The sequence below is a fragment of the Tigriopus californicus genome, chromosome 8, assembly GCF_007210705.1.
Source record: "Tigriopus californicus strain San Diego chromosome 8, Tcal_SD_v2.1, whole genome shotgun sequence".
Taxonomy (NCBI): domain Eukaryota; kingdom Metazoa; phylum Arthropoda; class Copepoda; order Harpacticoida; family Harpacticidae; genus Tigriopus; species Tigriopus californicus.
In genome coordinates this window covers 35346-56605 of record NC_081447.1, presented here as the reverse complement: position 1 = coordinate 56605, position 21260 = coordinate 35346, and the positions used below count along the sequence as shown (strand labels likewise).

At 41.9% G+C, this 21260-nt stretch overlaps 1 protein-coding gene across 1 annotated transcript in view; it reads left to right on the top strand.

Annotated features, from left to right (window-relative positions):
- LOC131885282 (neprilysin-2-like) overlaps positions 1–21260 on the top strand; it is a 51134-nt gene that overhangs the window by 17446 nt on the left and 12428 nt on the right. The window contains exons 6-7 of the mRNA XM_059233298.1: positions 1974–2288; positions 2654–2771. Of these exons, the coding sequence (XP_059089281.1) occupies positions 1974–2288; positions 2654–2771 (433 nt within the window). The remainder of the gene's footprint in view (positions 1–1973; positions 2289–2653; positions 2772–21260) is intronic.

Sequence of the window (21260 nt, the reverse complement as noted above, 5' to 3'; positions counted from 1 at the left end):
TTTTAATAGGCTTTTAGTTATCTTACACACTCATCTGAGCTACTTTTAAACATGTGTATTTCACAAAAGTTGTTCCTTTTCATTCTTTGACAAAGAAAAAGATATCGAGATGTCTTGGCATTTGAGCAATCACTTAACCAGAAATTATAACCACCGTGGTTAGGTAACCGTGCTAAAGTGTGCTCGAGACCTGTGCAAGCTTGGAGGGACTATTTCATGGATTTAAGGAAATTCTAGAAGTTTGAGCTTCACGATCTTCTCAAACACCAATATTCGAAGTGAGAGAAATCGGCCTATAATTACTCGGCAGCGACTTCCTTCCTTCACCCTTTGAAAATCTGAACAGCATTAGCTAGCTTCAGAGATGGTGGAAACTTGCCCTGATCCAAGATGCAACGCATCAAGTACGAGAAAACAGGAGCAAGAACCTGTGAGCATCTCATCAGAAACCGATATGTCACACAATCAGAGCCAGCCTCAAGTCTCTTATGCCCTGTATGGTAAAGCATGTTGATCTGTGACTACAAGATCATCTAAGTGCTCAACTTAATTAGCCTCGCCAATCTCAACATACTCATCACATGAGCAATGGGCTGTTGCTTCTAAACCCTTTGGAGTTGAAAACATAGTAAAGAACTGATCTTCAAGCATGTTAGCCATTATTACCTCTACTTTTTTTAGGGTTTCCCCATTGATCTCAAGGGGCCCCACCAGGTGTTTCATCTTTCTGTTAGAGTTTGCACAAGAGAAAAATGTTTTCACGTTCGACCTGAGTTCCTGAACCACTCTTCTTTCTGTTTTCAACTGATCGTTCTCGATCTTACCCTGAATCAAGTCCAACTTTTTGGGAGTCTATCCGCCGATATTGGATTTAAATTTTTCTGATGGAAAGACTTTGTAAAAAAGCTTTTTGCAAGTTTGCATCTCTTTTTTACAATGTCTTTCCGTGTTTCGGAATTTTTGTTTGTGTCCCACCTTTCGGAACACATTTACAGATTGTTGGATTAAAGCAAACTTCCTCCCAAACTCACTGAAATCAGTTGATTTATGGCTGCATCTATGGAAAATCAACTCAATACAATCATAAAATTTCTCAAATTTAGTAAGATTCATAAGTTCACGGAAATTTTTAAAAATTGGAAGTTCATCAAACCCGACTAATAAAGAATATCATTCTTCAATCATCGCATGAAACATCTGGACACCGCTCATGATTAAGATGGCATGAATCTTTAATGAATCTTTAAAGACTAGTTACTGAAAAGACGAATAGCTGTCGCTTAGAAGTTCTTTCATCTCTTTTGCCTTCATCCTCGCCTTTTGTGTTGTCTTCAGATAAGTTGGTTCGGGTGGCGTCAACGTGCTTGGGGAAATGAAAATAGCTTAACAGCGGTAGCAGAAATTCAAATTAATAAAAGTTACCTAAATAGTACATAACTATGAGATGAATATAGCGCAAATAACGCAGTCGACAAACGTGTGACCAAGTTGAATTCGGGTTTATGGATTTGATCCCAGGTCTCTCAACCCTCTATAACCTTTGCGTGGTAATTCAAGAATGTTCAAATCACTTCTGTTTTAGTTTGCTATTTGCTTCATCTAAGCACCAAAGCATAAAAATATGAAAGGTTTAACAAAATCTTGCCCAAAAAGGTTTTGTAATTGTGGTCCAAAGGTCAAAGGGCCAAATTGACCTCTGCGTTGTTACAACTCAAACCTTGCTTCTTACGTTGGGCCTTGAACCCAAACTATGTAATGGAAGCTTGCTTGGGCCTCTACGAAAGACATCTTGAAATGAAATTGCGTAATATATTACTGGATGATGATGATGATGATGATGATGATGATGATGATGATGATGATGATTCAGGAGTGACAGGATGATAGGAGTTGAAAATATGAATTGATAAACTTAAAAGCTCACAAATAATTGCGGCATATTTCATCACGTAGATAACTTTTGCTTGTTTCAGTTAGACTGGATGGATAAGAAAACCAAATCCAGAGCATTGGCAAAATTGCGTCATATGGACGAATTTGTTGGCTTCTCTGATTTGATTAAAAATGAAACCATAATCAAAACCTTCATACAAGGATTGAAATTAGATCCTCAAGAGTTTTTCAACAACCAACGAAAAATCAATAAATGGCGCATTAAACAACGTTGGATGAAGCTGGGCCAACGATATGGAGCAATTGATAGTTTGACGGATGAGACCATTACAGTTGTCAACGCCTACAACGATCTTTTCGCCAATTCCATAATTCTACCGGCAGGAATTTTGCAGGTATGAGCCTCTTGAGCGTTGTAACCACATGTGCGTAGTCCTTTTAGCAAAATCTGACGCAATACTTTGCAAGATTGTTCATTCATTCCCTTGTTTGGAACTGTTAAAGATATATTACCTCCAAATGAGAGTGCATTTTGTGTTTGTTTGTTTGTTTGTTCGGAGTCAGAGGATAGCTCTCTTGCTCGGCATGTCATCTGATTGATGGGTGTTCCATTTATGGGATATTCCCGCTCCATTTTCACAACCAAACGTGCAACATTAATTATCACAGCGTTTTCCCCGCAACTTGGACACAAAAGACAATGCTTCCATGCAGGGCAAGTTTCGACTTGAAGTTCTTAACAAATTAACTTTCTCTCAAGGGTGCGTTTTTCGATGATATCCGACCGAAGTATCTAAACTATGGCAGCTTGGGCTTTATCATTGGTCACGAAATTATTCATGGGTATGATAATATCGGCAAACAATTTGACGAGCAAGGTACGTGATTTTCCATTCACTAGCATACTTCATTGCATTGATTCATTGGGGGTTTGGACATATAGCTATTAGAGAATTTGCTTTAGCTTAATAAGAACTGCTGAGATAACGATTATAGAACATTCTTAAATGCAACATTGAAGCATGTTAAACAAGCATGTTGTGAAATTTTAATGCTCACTTTTACTTTGCTATTTCTCGATTTTTGACATTGCATTACTTCCCATTTTTTTAAAGCTAATACCATTACATCTAAGAACTTATTTTACGCATTGTGACATCATAATCTCGAAGTGATGTAAAAAATGCTAAGGAGAATAAAAATATTTGTTTTCAATAACTTTTAATCACCATGCCGCACGAGATCGAAAAAGTTAGGGTATACCTACTTTGAAAACACTCCAAAACACAAGAAATGTAGCAAAAATTTGTCTCATAAATAACGGACTTCTAGAAATATGGACTGCAAACGAGCTTCCTGCCAAATTGGCCTGCTCTTGGTCATTGCCACCTTCAGCCACTTTTCGAATTAAAGTGATAAAATAAGAAACGCTGATGTCCTTAAATAAAGGTAAGTCATTTTTTGCCTTTTTGCACAAGCATAGCTTTGGGCTCAAATTTGGCCAAGTTCATCTATTCAACCAGATCTTCCGGTCGTATGAAGTACTTGTTTGGGTTAAGATGAACGATTTAGAAGATACAACATTTTGGCTTCCGTTCGCAGTCCACATCTCTAGAAGTCCGTGCATAAACCCACTAGAAAACCTTTTTTGAAAAGACTTCTTCAAAATGCGAAAGGCTGGTCTCGTTCATGTCCAACACAGAAACTTGGCTTCGCCTTTCATGAAGTGGTAGCTAGCCATGGTTGGTTTCACTTTAGTTCAATGCCATGGAGTACATCCTCACACATGAATTCCTTCCGGTCGCCATTTGCATCGATGTTACACTAGTAATTAAAGTGATTCGTCCAATCTGAATTTGAAATCTTGTATGGTGGTCTTGAACTTTTGCTATCCAAGAAGTATCTCTTATTCTTACTATGTTGAAATCGTTCGTTAAGGTATTATTTCGATTTAATTTCGATCGATGCCCCATTTCCGTTCGTTGTAAATGTCTAAGGGCGACTTCACACTAGGATGGAAAACCAAGATTGAATCCGGTTTGAGGATAGAAGTAGTGCTTAGTGATGGGATCAAATAAATTTTCAAAATCAGGATTGCTAGAAAGCAAGGAAAGTCAAAGAACTAGCCGCTTCCAACGTAACGTAAAAGATTAGTTTTTTTTTCCCTCAAAGATTCTCGGGTTGGTATACCGATAGAAGGGAATGAATTTCTCTGTAAGTCAAGGTGAGTCATAATTTATAAAATATTTGGTCGTGCAAACTGTTTGAATTAGCCGCTCTAGGGCACCCTTGAATGTAGGGCTGGTCTGGGATCGTTAACAAAAACCGATCTAAGTCACGTTTAAAACTTAACAATGGGTCATCTAATGCATAGAATCGTCTATGAGAGCACGGCAGCAAGTTGTACAAATTTGGTGCCCGGTTTAAGGCAAAAGAAGATTTTAAGCCCCTCCCAATCTTTTTATCCAAGTGATTGATTTTATGGCGCATTTCACATGAAATTCCTTGTCTCTCGCTAACGCTATGTCGTATTCCCGGGTTAGGACAAAGGGAATGGAGACATTTAAACACATACAGGATTAGGTAACGTTCATACCTACGTTCAATACTGTATAATCCCAATGATTTGAGGCGTTCCCAATAGCTTAATTTAGACATCCCGTCAATATATCTCGTGAAACTCTTTTGTACTCGTTCAATCTTATTTAACCCCCCAGCGGTCATGGGGGCCCAGATTGGGGAAGCGTATTCAAGATGTGGCTGGACTATTGATTTGTACAGGGTTTTCATAGTCAGTACATCTCTGGACTTGAATGTTCGATATATCCAGCCGCAAGTCTGAAAGGCTTTGGTCACTTTTGACTGTACATGCTCTTCAAATTTACCATCGTCTTGAAGGATTATCCCGAGATCCTTGATTGAATTTACCGATTCGATTGGGTTCCGGTAATTATCGATATAAATAGGGGGGTCAGTACCAACTTGGCCGTATGTCATAATACGGAATTTATCCCCATTTAATTCCATGTTCTGTGCTTGAACCCAATCATATATTCTGTCTAAGTCGCTTTGCAACTCTGTCCCATTCGCTGTATTTCTTCCAGACACTAGCTTGGTATCGTCAGCATAAGAGGAGATTACAGACGCAAGGGGTAATTCATGTAGTGGTGCGATAAAGAGTATGAAGAGGATTGGGCCTAGTATAGTACCTTGCGGAACTCCGGATGAGACTTGGCAAGTGCGACTCAAGCACCCTTCAACTCGAACAACTTGGGTACGGTCGGTCAGGAACTCTTTGATCCAAGAATACGTATTTCCATTGATACCTATTTTACTTAAATAATTTAAAAGTAGAATATGGTCTACTTTGTCAAAAGCTTTAGCAAAGTCCAAGTAAATAACATCAACACATTCATTATGCTGTAGTCCCTCAATTACGTCGTCAAAATGTTGAATAAGTTGAGTCACTGTGCTAAAATGAGTACGAAACCCATGTTGTTGGTCAGGAATACTACCTTTTTTGTCAAGGTATCGTAGAAGTTTTTCCTTAACCACCTTTTCCATGACCTTGGCAATATTTGACGTTAGGGATATTGGTCTATAATTGCCAGGTATACCCCTATCTCCTCCTTTATAAATTGGCACAATATGGGCAGTTTTTAATTGGATGGGCACCCGACCTTCTGATAAAGACCTATTCATAAAGTGCGTTAGTATTGGAGCAACGACCTGCGCGGTGCGTTTAAGGAACTGGGTTGTCACGCCATCAGGCCCTGGAGCACTCGAAAACTTCAAGTCTTCAATGGCTTTACGAACATCGTGCTCATCGATGAAAATGTTTCCTAACGAGGAATTGCTGTTTCCTAAGGGGGGGTCCATTGCTACATGATCAACTGGGATTGAAAATACAGAGGCAAATTGATTACAAAGGATATTGGCTAAATTGACTGGATTAGATACTTCTTCATTGTTCGATTGTCTAAGGGGCCCTACAGGGGGATTGGCTTTCCGTTTGGAGTTGGCGTATGAGTAAAACGCTTTTGGGTCGAGTTTAACATCTTGGACAACTTTCCTCTCTTTCCACAACTGATCCTTGTCCAGCGAATTTTTCAAAAGAATGTCGATGTTTTTGATCTTATTTTTAACATTTTGGGATATGAATGATTCATCATCCAGGGACTTCAGCCTCTTTACAAATGACACCCGTTTCTTGAAGAGCTTTTGTCTCCGTTTCGGAATAGTTGCTTCATTTTCTTTATTCGCCAAAAGAGGTACTCCTACTTGATCTTAAAAGTAACCCTTGTTTGATTGAAGAAAAATCAGGGTTACTCTTTGTGACTAACGGGCTTCCAATATTCCCCTAGTGAAGCAGCATGCCGCTGAAAATGTAAATTGGTAGCCCTAGTCGCAACCTCCCGTGATCATTTATTTGATCCCACCAGCAGTAGAAGTCCAGTTACTATACTGGTTCACTGTACTGGAGTCCACAAAAAGACTCATATTGCGAAAAACTCGCCCCAGCACTGGTGCTACTTCCATCTTCAAATCGGATTCGATCTCGGTTTTCCATCCTAGTGTATAGACGCCCTAAGTTTCTGCAAACATTTCAACCCACTCCATATTGAGTGGCATTGGCTAACTTTTGATGGCTTGGTGCTGTTTGTTTTATTTAAGAGGAAGGGTGAATGGCCTGGGAGCTCCCCCAAGCAAAATACTTTGAAAAATGTTTGGTTAAAATTGATGCAATATTTTTTTCAATAACCTAGCTTCAGCTACAACTGAGCACTTCGAGAAAAAGCTCCAAACTTTTTAAGGAACATTAGTACAATAACCAAAAACATTGAGATGACATCCGTCTCCAAGTCTTAATAAAAGGTATTTTTTGTAGGTCTATTGTGCTTGTAAAAATTATCAAAAAAGCAACCGAAATGGATTTCTGTGTCTGGGTGTGCGCCCAGACAATCCCATTTTCTGTATGAAGGCTTTTGTCTCTATGTCAGAAAATAATTAAAAAGAAAATAATAGCCATGTTCAAATGTTTAATGGAGAAGTAGAGGTCTTAGTATGTCACTTCCAAGGGCTTGAAATGTTCATTGTTACAATGCAAAGACTAGTGCATGACTAGTGATGGGATCAAATAAATTTTCAAAATCAGGATTGGCAGAAAGCAAGGAAAGTCAAAGAACTAGCCGCTTTCAACGTAACGTAAAAACTTACGTTTGATCTGAAAGCAACCCTGGTTTGATTGAAGAAAAATCAGGGTTACTTTTTGTGACCAACTAACAGGATGCCAATATTCCGCTAGTGATGCCACATACTGATGGAAAATCCCAATCTAACAATCACACAAGCCTACCCAATCTTAGATTGGCCCAATGTTGGTAACAACAATCACAAGGCGAAAAGCAATCTGATCAATCTTAGGAGTAAACAGCTAGATCGGAAATTAGGATGTTTCTTCGTATGCCGAAAGAGTTTAGACACTTGTTACAATAATTTGTTTTCAATGCGCTGGCTCAGCTCTAAGTTTAAACATAACTTTAAAAGCATGCAAGTCAGATAAATCTACTAAGCTTAGGATAAAATGAGTAAGCAACGTAATGAGATGTCACCTACTTCTGGGTGTAACTTTTGTTGACCATTACAAAGATAGAAACAAGGGTTCTATATTCGCAAGGAGCTAATAAGAAAAGGATTTTTAGATTCTAAGAAAATCCTTCAATGAGGCTTATTTTGACAATATTCAATTGCTAATTGCAACATATAACTAGCTGCTAATAACATCGGGGAAATTTTACCACTTAAATGAAAATGGGACTCGAACCAAAAAAAGAGAAAACCACATCCTCGAATTTCAACACCCTTGTAAGGAAACGGTCAAAACTAAAGATAAGTTTGAATACAAAAATATTGCAACTCCTTACGTCAATCACATTCCTCTATCGCCGAGAATAGTTCTTCATTCCCCCTACAGTACTACAATGAACAGGAATTGTTTTTGAGCACTCAACAGTCTATATTTGATCGACGATATCTGTCATTGTCAATTTTGTCTGTTTTTTTGTTATGTGTTATTGCCTGTTAGTCTGCTTTTCTCGTTCTTGACTACATTGTTAGGCTAAGAATCAGTACTCTCGGTCTCGAGCGAATCATGTAATCCTCTAATATCTGTTTTTGTGATAAAACTTATTGAATGTGGTTTACGCTCTGATTTTCCTTGTCCATCCCATTCAAAATTGACCAGGTTTAGAACAAAGATCCCTATAAAAGCAATTTGGATTTCACCTCTGGCCTTTGAATGTAAATAGGAATAAAGACAATGTGTAAAATGAGGGAATGTATTAACAAGTAAAAATGAAGGAAGCATTATTGAAAACATGAGAAAGTGGGGAAGATTAGATTTTGTTTATGTTTGCGTGAAGACAGATTAGCTTCCGGGTACACTCGTCGCCAATTCGATTCCGTTTCTTCGAAATAATTTGGCCAGCCAAAGAAAACACTCTCTCAGGGGGAACGGAAATGGCAGGAATGACAAAGTTTACTTATAGTCATTACTAGGAGGAGGTACATGCCAGTCGAGGTTGCATCGATACTGATGATCTATTCCGAATTGCGCGTTCAACCATGCTTTCACAACATTGCAATTTCCGGTCGTCATTAGCGTAAGAGAAGCTACCGAGGATAGTTGTGTGAGAAATCATCCTAGTTAGTAAATTAGTGAATCCCCAAAAATGGCGCCTTCGAAACCAAGAGACAAGGAGAAACCAACTCAAGGTCGAGCTAGCACTCGAGCTTCAGCGAGATTCCCCTTAGTCACCGAGCCCAAGGACTCTGATACCCCACCCCCGGGCCCCACTGCATCGAGGAAGACCCCGAGCACGAGTCGATCCATGGCCAATCTGGTTAAACTACACTTTAGGGGACACACGGAAGCAGCAGTAAGCTACGTTGGGAAGAGGAGGAGGTGGGGGCGACAAGGACTTGAAATGGATAGTTGGAGGGAAAAAGACCACTGGGGGACCGTGGACAAAGAGCGACAACCACAGTGGTGGGCATATGTTGGAAAACTGATTCATCAACAGATTAAGAAATCGGCAAGTCAGCAATGGTCAAAGAATTACGGCTTATTAATCTCAGACTGGAGAATGTATCCAGAATTCGGAAACCTGAAACTATGTAAATGTCACAACTATTTCTTTTTGTGAAACTCTGTGACAAATGGAGTGGTTATAGCAAAGTGATTTTCTAATTCAAATTGACTTATAAATTGTGATCTCATTCCATGATAGGCGATGGCAGGCAACAGATATTACGCGAAACAGTGATGTTGAGTTCTTTTTTTTTAGTTTGAGTATAAACCTCACAGTCTTGAGTCAGTTAACATGTGTTGTTCCAAAGACTACTCTATTCTATCTGGACTAACCACTATATGGAAGCAGGATTGTCGGATGTCCTAAGTAGGGTTAGGTGAAGCATCGAAATTTCTTCTAGATTACAGACTTAAGTAACATGTCATGCTTATCTAGAGGTTCCTCTTGGCCTCTGTCATCCATCAGAAGACATGAATAACCATTATGTGTCTCAAATGTAAAGAAATTAGGAGTTAAACGTGCCTTTCCTGCCAAGATGGCCGGAGGCAAGAGGGCTGAGACATCTTGATCTTAGTTCGAAGGAACGTTAAAGGTTTGGGCGCGAAAGTTAGCTTTCAGGCTGACCAAAATTTGGCAAATCGTTTGTAATGGCGTACATTAAAATAGAAGCGCTCTTGATTTTACATCACATTTTCCAATGAAGTACAAAATCGCAACTAATCTGCATACCGGGAACTTGCCTTCTAGAAACAAAATAAGATTTAGAGGTAAAGAGGTATCTTTGGGATTTTACAATTAGTCAATATGTTAATGACAGCAGGCACCCTTGTCCAAAGAAATCACAAAATTTGTGAAAGATATGCGCGGAGTACGGAGCCGAGGAGGTTATTTGTGTTGATTGGGACAGTCTCAAGTACGTACGTGGACCATACTACGTGCGAGTGCAGTCCTGGCCGTCCCATTCAACTCCAGGCTATCGATTCCCAATCGATTTCCCCACATAATTTTGATTTTGCTTTGTGGGCGGTGGGTGTGAGGTCTGCCATCCATCCATCCATGCCTTTTACGTGCGCCAGCCCCGGTTGCACCACCGGCTTTAAGTCCAAGCCTTCCGATTCGAGTGTGTCACTGCACAAATTCCCCGATGATCCCGATCTCCGTGCCCAATGGCTAAGAGCCATACCTCGCTCCAATTAGACTCCAAGACCAACTACAAGAGTATGCAGCCTCCACTTTGTCGATTCAGATTTTAAAGTGACGACCAGCGATTTTCGTCGGAAGGACCAACCGATTGTCTCAATTGAGCTCACCAGGCGATATCTCACATCCGAGGCAGTTCCTTCCGTGTTTCCGAATTTGCCTAAGTATTTGTCCACGACTAGGAAACCCACGCCCAGGACAAACACAACTTCAACTACAGAAAGTAGGCGTCAAATTCTGAATGCCAATCTGCGAGTGGCCGAAGACAATTTCTTCAAACAGCAATTGGTCTCTACACTCAATGATGTCAAGGAAAAAGTGACAACCATCAACCTTCCACCTGAAGTTGTAATGCAAGCCAACCAGTTCAGTCTCGTTTTTGCTAGTATCGTCCTCAAAAACGGCTCTGTTCCCCATGTCGAGTACGCCGTGGTAGTTGATGAGAGCCTGAGCCTACATCTCTCAGCGAATCAAGTGACAATTCCAATTTCCAATTTCTCTTATTTGACAGCTTCGTCCAAGCTAACCGACATCACAACCCTGGCAAATATTATTCATCACTTGAAAAATTACTCAGAGGCTTCAGTGCCAAGTTCCCATTGGTTGTCTCCAATCATCACAGACTTCAAAGACTTATTGGATAAAATGGACAAAACCCCGCCTGGCGAAGAAATGCTACCAAGTCTTTGTTTCCTTTTAGAACAATTGGAGTTGGCTTTGGCCAAGCCTAAATCTCGTCGATATTCGGCCAGCCTGTTAGCTTCAGCCTCTATGTGGCAAATTGCTTTGCCCGCACTCTACAAGCAATTTCTGTCCAAAAGAATTTTGTCCCTACCAAGTCTCACCACCATTAAACGGTTGTCATCCAATCTATCGCTCAATGTTGGCTTGCCAACCGCCACCAAGACTTACCTCAAGATGAGAATCAAGAACCTTAACCTATTTCAAAGAAAAGCCATCCTCATAGCAGATGAGATATACACTGCTCAGAAGGTTGAATTTGCCGGAGGAAAGTTATTTGGGACAGATGGTGGGGTCGCATCTAAGACATTGCTCTGTTACATGGTAAAGTCGCTAACAAGCCAGCAACTTGATGTGGTTTCTTTTACCCCTATTGTAAATTTGACTGCCGAAGCCATGCATCATGACTTCGTCAAGGTCTTGGAATGTGTCGAAGATGTTGGGTTTGAAATTGTGGCCATTTCCATAGACAACAGTACGCCCAACAGAAAGTTTGTCCAAAAGATCCTTTGCAATGGTGTGGTTCAACCATGGGTACTCCACCCCCTTGACAACACCAGAAAATTGTTCATCGTTATTGATATGGTGCATAATTTCAAGAACATCTACAACAACATACTGAACAAGAAACATTTCGCTTGTCCTGAGTTTCAAGGCAAAGATGTTCAAGTAAGTCTTGTGAGATATTTTTGTATCTCAGTGGAATCTTTCATTTGCAAAACTATCTTTTTCTCAGGCATCTTTTGGCCACGTGGAAATGATCTGGAAGCTTGAGCGAGGAAAACCAATACGTATGGCGCACAAGCTCAGTGATAAGGTTCTACACCCATCAGTTCTGGAACGGACAAATGTGAAATTGGCAGATGGCTTCTTCCACGAGAGCACCATTAGTGGGATGGAGTTTCATTTGAAAGACTATCCGTCCTGGTCCAGTACTATTGAATTTCTCCGACTTGTGCGAAGATTCTGGAACATAGCGAATGTCAAATGCAAAGTGACTGGGCAACTGAAGCGAGATGAGTGGAGTGAGCCAATTACGTCTGATAAACAACAAGGACTTCAATTCCTTCAGTGCTTTGTAGATTGGCTTCAGGCATGGGAGTCAAAAGCCAAAGAAGAGGACAGTAAGCTAGCCTTATCGAAGGAGACCTTCTTTGCCCTGAAGCAAGCTAGCCTTGCCCTCATTGGATTAGCAAAACATCTTTTGACCGACCAAGGTTTTCATTATGTGCTACTTGGACAAGTTCAATCCGACCCTTTGGAGGGTAGATTTGGCTGGTGTCGCCAACTTGGAGGCAGCAATTACTTGGTTTCTGTTCGCCAAATCTTAGAGGCAAAAAGCGAATTCGTCTCCGATCACTCGTCAAGTTCTCAAACTATTCGATGGTTGAAATCAAGAGTGCCTTTCAGGAGGACAGGAACAGGTCAACAGAGAGTGAGAACAAGATTGCAGATGAACTCGTGATGGAGGTGGAATGTGACACTTTCAACCTAAAAGGAAGCAATGGAGATGCAAATATTCTATTTTATCTTGCTGGATATGTTGCCCGTGCTGCCAAAAAGAGTCTGACTTGTCTTGATTGTGAAAATTTAGTTAGCGCTGGAACGCTTTCTGAGGTTCTGTTTCAAGAGGAAGATTGCAGTGACGATTTTGAAATTTCAGAGAAGGAAGATTTTCTGAATATGATTGACAGAGGTGGGCTTTGCAAGCCATCGGACCTTATGTATTTGTCTTCCCTTCACATTTGGTCATTCTATACTGCCATCTCTGAGGACGCAAAGCATCTTGGACTTCTATATGGAAGCGACAATCCCAGAAGAGTGTTCGTAATGTCCTGCATCAAACATTTAGAAGATACTCAAGAAATCGTCAATACCCTGTGCGTTCGTGGTCATGAATTTAAACCAATGATCGAGGCAATGATCAAGACTCTGTTCAACATCATGGCCAAAAACCATGTAGCCAAGTCAAATGATGAAATTCGATGGCAAAAGAAAAGAAAAGATGATCGGAAAAGATCAGACTCGACAAGGAAAGTGGCTAAACTCCAGTCTAATGCCACATTTGGTTGATTTTACTCTTTTAGTTGGTTTTGGTTACTATACGAATATAGTCTAATTTTGTTATTTACTAACTTATAACTAACTGACTATAAAATGACTAGAAATCAACCGGGGACGGAAGGATTTTTTTTTTACATGAATGTGCAGTAATGAGGAGTCGAAACTCTACCGGGAGAGTGACCCACTTAGGACGGATGAGAAAAACAGTGGTCCGTCCAGAGAAAATAAAGTAGTCCTTGATCCATGCAAGAGGAGAGTGCGGTAGCGGCATTAGCGCACGCTAGGTGTAAGAGGTGGAGCAATGATGGGTTAAAGCCCCGCATAGAGCTTGATTGCGACTCACCAGAACTTTAACATGCGCTAGAGATGACCAAGTTGGAGACAAACCCACCAAGCAAATTTGGATCACACGAGAACAAAAAACGCTTCAGTAAGAGATGAACGTGATGGTTTAGTGCAAGTTTTCAGAGAAACTGGAACTAAAATGTCTTTCTTTTTTTCTTAAAATGTGGAAAATATTTAGATGTGAATGAAAAGAGCAGACGAGACAATTCAAAACATCTTGTTAACTTTTCACTTCCTACTCAAAAAAAGAGTGAAGATGAACTTATCAGGAATAGGATGCCTCTTAAGCTTTCACTTCATGTATATCTGATGTATATCCATTAGGAATAAAGCTAAAGCTCAAACTCTAAAAAACATGAGTTCCTACACTTTCGGCCACTCTGATAGATGAGGAAGATCACAAAGACTGACACTAAGCAACGCATCTGATCTGTGAAAGGCAGGCAGGCAAGAGCCAAGAAGTAGTGCTCTCCTCGTATATTGCTTTACAGGCGAGCGCCCTCACTTTTTAGGTCCCCTAAAGTCCATGATTACCTCCTCACAAGTTACCACGGTTTGTTTGTTTGTTTGTTTGTTTGTTCGCTTGCTTGGTTGGTTGGTTGGTTGGGTGGGTGGATCAATCTCTTTCAAACGGGAGACGGACCCATGTATCCATTAATGGATCAATCCATGGCACATGCTCGAGATCCCAAATCGTCGTGCGGAGGGTTCATAGGGGGCGGGTGACAGGGGGTGAGCTGGCTGGCTGGGAAATGAGGTCCAAGAATCCCTAGTAAGTAAGTGAGGAGGCTATGATTTACATTGAATCGTTTCAATGTGTTTCCCTATCCCGATGCTTTCATTTTTATTCTTGCGTTGAAGGTATTGCCGTGGACAGAAAAGACATACATACCCGTCACGTCAAGCAATTGATTAAGAATCGGCCTATCTATCTCTAACCCTCGCACGAGCCTGGCCTGCCCTTCGAGGTCGGAAATTAGCTTAAACCAAGATCATGGGTGGATTCCCACCTACCAATGGAAAGAATGAACAGAGAATAAACATGATAGAAGTTCAACCCAAATCACATTAGTGGCCACCACAACCTTCTCGAACACGCCGAAAGAAATGGCTCAGTTTCTTCCCTCATCAGCCATGGCCAGCATGAAGAACATCATTTTTGGCTTCCCAATGCTTCCCAATCCGCCCTCATATCATCCGATGACGCCTTCACCAAATTCCTTGGACGTATTTCATTTGCCAAATAAGGCCCCTCACCATCGGGGTGGCCAGGTTAGTGTCCAACAGTGTTGAGAACCTGACCTTTCCGGAGGTGATGTCCGGACCTGAATTGTCGTTCCCGGCCAAATGCCATCCACGCCGGGAGCTGACAAAGGATCTGCCCACCCACCACACTGCCATAATAAAAGATTTTCATCCCCTACCTCTCTACCAAACTGTTTATGTATTGTCTGTGATTCCCCTCTTCACTTTTTTTCATGTGCACAGGACCAATTTCCAGTCATCCCGGCTGTAATGTCACATTGTAGTTTTTTGCACGCACTTTTATTTATTTGACAAACTGACCTGACCGAGAGTCGCAATAAAGGTTATTAGTTTTCTTATACCCGAAATAGAAATTTTCAAGACAAGAGTTACTGAAAAGGCCCAATGCCCATGGTTTTTGGGGCAATTCAAGAGAAAACGGTTTACGATTGGACATCACCTACAGCCGGCTATGTTGGCGCCGTGGAAGGACACCTGTCACACTACCATGAACATCAAGCCTACTCATAAGAAGCAAGTATAATTTCAGACCAGATATTGCCTTAACGTACAAGCATTGATATCAACTTGTCCGGGTCCGGACAAGTTCATATCAATGACATATTTTGGGGCAAAATTCTGGTGACATATTTTGATCGCATCGTTTCTCTGCTGAAAACACCAACATTAACCTTTTTGATGCTGAACTTCGTCCATGTCTCAAGTAACGGTCGTGCAACCAAAATAATTTGTTATCAAAATATGAAATGACATTACAAACATTACCTCTTTCCTAGACCAAGGATTCAAGTACTAAGTCTCTCGCTCTTGATTGGGAGGCCACCTTTCAATTCAAATATCTGATTTTTGTGTTGTTTAGGGTCATATTCCGCAGTTCTTACTTCCTGTTCTTGCCCAAAATACCCGGTCGACCTTGAACAATGGATAACGTTCGATCGTCCTCAACCTTGTCCAAGGGCATCTTGCCATACATGCTATCAAGTTTTAAAAAGACACTGTTGGTAAAGTCAAATTTTTCTTTGACCAACGATATCAAAAAGTCTCTCTTGTCATTGATCAACTCTTCCAGCTGACATTTGAGTAGCATTTTCAACGAGGTGTTCGAATTTTTTTGATATTTGCGTGAAAACAACCAGATTATATGCTTGCTTGGGCTCGAATTGTAAACAGAGAAAGTGCCGACTTTGTGATGATTGGAATGTCCTGATCACATTTGAATATGATCCTATCTATACAAAACATGACATAAGGTACGGGCTACTAGAATTTCTCCAGTTATCTGTGCAAACAGACACAGTTTGTTGGAAAACAACAATCTTGGCAAATTTCAAATTTTCTACAAATCAACATTTTGTATATAAATGAAAGCAACCAAAAGCGTACTCAATATTGATATATTAATTACTTTATTCGTTAGTAATATCCATTGTTAACATCAGTATTAGCTACAAGACTTGATCAAGATTTTCAATGAATGAATAACTTTGTTTGCAGACGCATAGAGGAACAAAGCTATTTACAGGGTGCAAAACCAAAATTAAGACTAATATTTCTTTGATTTTGGTGCCAAAGCTTGACAATTTCAAGCAGCCATGATGATATCAGCTCAATACTGGAATTGAAACTAACATATTTTGTCGTGGAGGAGGTAAGGCTATTNTGACAGAATCGGTTTCCTACGTGCCGCGTGGCTGTGCACAATCGCGTTTTAACCACGCACCTAGAAGAGGTCACCAGGGTCGTACTTCGAGCCAAGGCTAGGTTAGGTTGTGTCTCCTGTACTGATCCACTCTTGAGGAAAGTGGAGCGCTCCTTGGAGCAAGTCGACGTGGGTTTGGCTGTGGCCAAGAGGGCTACAATCCATGAAGAAGATGTGGCACGACTGGCTGATAGCAATGGAATGGCCGTAGTTACGGCCTCAGAGGCAATGACCTCAGTGACGAAGGGGTTGGCAGAAAGGAGCCAATTCGTATTGAAACAGCTGAAACAGGCGGAGGTGGACGCCGTAACCCTCTCTGGAACAAGCTTGACTCTGGGAAAGACCGGACATGGAGGATCATTGAATTCCATCAAGAAAAGAGCAAAAAAGCCAGGGAAGGCGTTTAAGTCGACCAAGTGTTTCAATTGTCAAGGCTATGGGCATTTAGCCCGAGATTGCAAAGCGGGCAAAGCGTGATGTCTCTAATAGTAAAGTAAAATTTTCTCTTCCCTAAGTTGGGTCCTCATTGTTAGTTGGTTTTTTTTTTTTTTAGCTAAGTTTACCACCACCACCCTATTAGCTAAGTAAGTTAGATTTACAGATACTACAAGGAGAGTAAAATTGGATCGTTCTTTCTTTAGAATCCGAAGCATTGCCGGGTCGAGTACATCAGAAACGCTTCGTCACTTATTGGCTGTCAGAGCTAAGGCCGTCATACGACGTAAAGGAACTTCCTCTGGGAGGTTACAGGCCAAGCCTTATTGAGTGGCCGCCAAGTTCGTCGTTGCCCAATAACGCATCTACGAGAGTTGCGAGAAACAGGAAATTTCTGGACGAAGAAATTCACGCCTTAGAGGCAACGGGTGCCATTTCACAAGTCCAGAGGCGACCGTGGGTCGTAAATCCATTACACGTTGTCATTCGAGAAGGAAAAAAACCGAGGCTGGTTCTGGACGTCAAACGACAAATTAATCCGTATATCAAGTGTGAAAGCGTCAAACTGGCAAGCCTGGAGTCAATCAACGGAAACGCAAGAAAAGGCGACTTTTTTGCGACAACTGACATGAAAAAGGGATACTACCATTTAAAGATTGCAGAAAAGTACAGACCTCTTTTCGGATTCAAATGGCATGGCAAGAACAACGAGGACATTTATTACGTTTGGAACTGTGCTTTTTTTTGGGTCTGAAAGACCTAGTTCTCAAATTTACGAAGTTTGTGGCACCCATTTTGTCGCTGGCTCGACAAAAAGGTGTTGACGCGAATGGAAATATTGACGACCTCCACGTTCTTACTCGGACACGCTCGGAGTGTCAGTATGGGATTGATCTAATTCGAGAAATCATGAGGAATGCTGGCATTACAGAAGCTCAAGAAAAGTATCAACCTCCTACACAAGTGGGAACCTTCTTAGGTCTGATCAACGACTTCAGAACCTTGAAGTACTTCGTACCAGCTTTAAAGTTGAGTCAGATAAAAGCAAAACTAAGGTCATTTGTTCAGACAAAGCGTGTGCCTACGAGGAAGGTGGCTTCAATGTACGGAAAGCTTGGAGCTTGCCGACTTGCGTGTGGGCCAAGTCTTTGTTTACTATGTCGCATTGGGCAAAGGTTCTACTCGGCAGATGGAGCAATGGATTGGGATGGATGGTCCAACGTGGAACCATATCGGCATGAGATGTCAAATCTACTTGCTTGTCTTGATGCCATTAATGGATACCCCATGTGTGGTGGAACTGCCATCACTACCGTGGACTCTGTGGTGGCCACAGACGCATCAGGCTGTAGTTGATGTTCACTGCGGCGGGGAACTGGAGCACAAGGCACATCCAGGTACTTGTTCAAAGTTTCTAGCTAAAGGACAATTTTCTCACACGGAACAAAAAGAAAGCTCAGCCATGCGGGAACTTCGCGCACTTGTCAGAACTTACACATCACATGTGGCAGATAGATTGGCTGGAAAATCTGTTTTACACCTGACGGACTCCTCGGCTGTTGAAGCTATTATGAGAACTGGTTCGCCCAACGCCCAATTGCAGGAGGCTGCACTAAAGGTCTTTTTTGCTTGTCGAGAACATTCCATTCATTTGCGCGTGTGGTGGCGCTCTCGTAATGACCCCAGGATGGAAGAAGCTGATAAAGCGTCACGGTTTTTTGATCTGGACGATTATAGGCTGTCAAATTACGACTTCAAAAACATTGAACGATGGGCTGGGAAGACTTGTGATTTTGACTTATTTGCGACAAGCATTAACACAAAGTGCGAGCTCTTTTCGAGAAAATTTCACGGCCAAGGAGTGGCAAAGAACGCATTCACGCTTAATTGGGGTTCTCTAGGTTATGTGTATGCCTGTCCTCCACCTTCACTCATTGTTGCCACCATCAAGCAATTTGAATACCAGGAAGGACAAGGAGTTCTGCTTATCCCGTTGTGGAAGACAGCCAACTTTTGGCCCTTAGTGTGTCCAGATGGGAGACACTTGGCGAACATGTTTGTCAAGCACTTCGTTTTTACACCAAACCTTATAGTTGGACCTGAGATTCTTAGTCCAACTTTCCAGCGACCATTGCCATTCATAGTGTTGGATGTCAATGGAGGCGCTTCCAATCCGGCCAAGTCCAAAATGTGTGCGACAAAATGTCTGGACAAGTATTGTCACTGAAATATATCTTTGATGGAACCGGATCTGTTTCTTCCAGGGGGAAATAAGTAGAACCATCTTCGCAACGTTATGGCGCGATTGAAGTACGAATCCAAAGCTCAGGGAACCAGGATACAATACAATCTTGCATGGAAAAATTTTTTCACCTGGTCGCAAGAACATAAGCAATGTCCTATGCCTGCGTCCTCCTTCACGGTGGACATGTATGTTGCTTCCTTGGCGGACCACGAAAAAGGAGTTGCTTGTGCAAATATGGCATTAGCAGCCATTGCCGATAAACACGTTGGACTCAATTTGAGCAATCCATGCCTTGACCCAGGGGTACGAATGTCCATGCAAGGATATCGGCGGAGGTTGGGAAGACCAGCCACACAAGCCAAAGGTTTGACAAAAGCATTATTGCAAGGGTTCATCAACCAAGCAATCGGCCTTGATATCGATTCCAATGGACGAAAAAGAGCCACACTAGTAATGTGGAGGGAAGCATGGAGAGAACTAACCTGTTTCCTCACGTTGGCTCGATTTGCAGACCTGCAACACGTTACGAGGCGGGACATCTCGGTTGACCATCTAAGACACGTTATCGTCATTCAGTTTTGGTCAAGGAAGAATGATCAATTGCATGTAGGACATTGGGCAATCATGCATGGAACATCGACAAGGTATTGCCCTGTCAGACTGACATCCCGCTACCTGGCCATGTTGCCAAAAGATCCCAACGCGTTTATGCTGCCAGACATGAGGCCAAACAAAAGCCATATAAAGGTGACTTATGCAGCCTGTCGTCGACAACAGAAGTGGATCATGCAAAGGATCGGGACAGACCCCAGCCCGTACGGTCTACATAGCGCCAGGGTTGGAGGAACTACCTACTTGAAGGGAGCGCGCATTTCTGAAAGCGATATTGGTAGTTTGGGAGGTTTGGCACCAGGGAGCTCTCAACCGGATCGTTATTCAAAGTCTGATGTCGAAAAATGGAAGCAAGCTGCATCTGCTTTGAGAATATAACTGACTTAAAATACCCGTGTCCAGAGCGAAAAATAAATTGTCCCTTGGGAGACTTCAGACACTTACTGCATATTCTAAATTCAAGCCATTAAAATAGTTTAGCTAGATTAGACCCGTAGACAAGACGACGACTAGTAACGACGGAAGTAAACTTCCTTTTCATCATCATCATCATGAAAGGTTAGATACTTTTGGGCCAAGATGAAGATAAAGGGAATTTTTTCTTGGCCATTCCTCACCCTCCAATCGAACGGATCGGTATGCCTAGGCTGGCAAGGGAGGTAAAGGTAGGTATGAAGGTGAGTATGGGCATTGTCCGGATAGGTTGCAGTATCCCTGGTTTCGTATTGAGCAACATCCTTGTCAAAAGGCTCCCAGAGAGAAGATCGAGGTCGCTTGGCTGGATTTGGCTGGGATTGGGGGGTCGATCTTGATTTGTGGGTGAATACAGGCCAACCAGCTCAGAAATTAAGACCTCTAAGGCTTCATTTTTCAAGTGGATATCACGGAATCCATTAGCCTTGATCCGTGGATCCAAGAGAGTTGCCAGTGCTAGTTCCTTAATTTTTTCCACTTCCCCAAATCAACGATTGAGATTTCGAAGAACAGCTTGGGACAGGTCGTGTTTTATCAGTCCGGAAAGGGGCTGCGCGGTGAAATTGGCGTATTGTAAAATCAGCATCTTGGTGAGGGGAATGACCTTTGATCCAGTTGTACTTTTTCCACCAGAAAGCTCCAAAGTGGCTTCATACAGGGGTTGAAGTACATCAACTGATTCATGAAGGACCTCCCACGTTGTCGAGTCAACCACGCCAACCTTGGAGCTCATTCCAGGCTCCGTCAGGAGTTCTGAAACGGGTCCTTTCAGCTCCACTAGACGGTTCATCATTTCGAAAGTAGAATACCATTCAGTTGAAATATCCTGGTTTAGGGGATTTTCCTAAATGCACTAAATTACAGAGACAAAGTATCAAATGCAACTGTCTGTTTATTATCGGCCCCTTTTTGTTCACCCAACCAACCCACAAAATAGCGAACCACAGATCATCAAACTTGACTGAGATAATGCAGCCTTTAAACTATGGAAATGGTAGCCGCTACAGTACTCCCCCCAATGAGGGAACACATCAATCTTGATGGTGACGAATGATGCCGTAGCTGGCGATTTGGCGCAAGTAGCGCACAGGAGGGCGCGAGACACGCCCCAACCTCGTGACCCTCGGGTACCGAGCGCCCAAGGGCGGGAAATCGAGGTCACGAGCCACAAGCACCTGATGATCTTCTGTCAGAG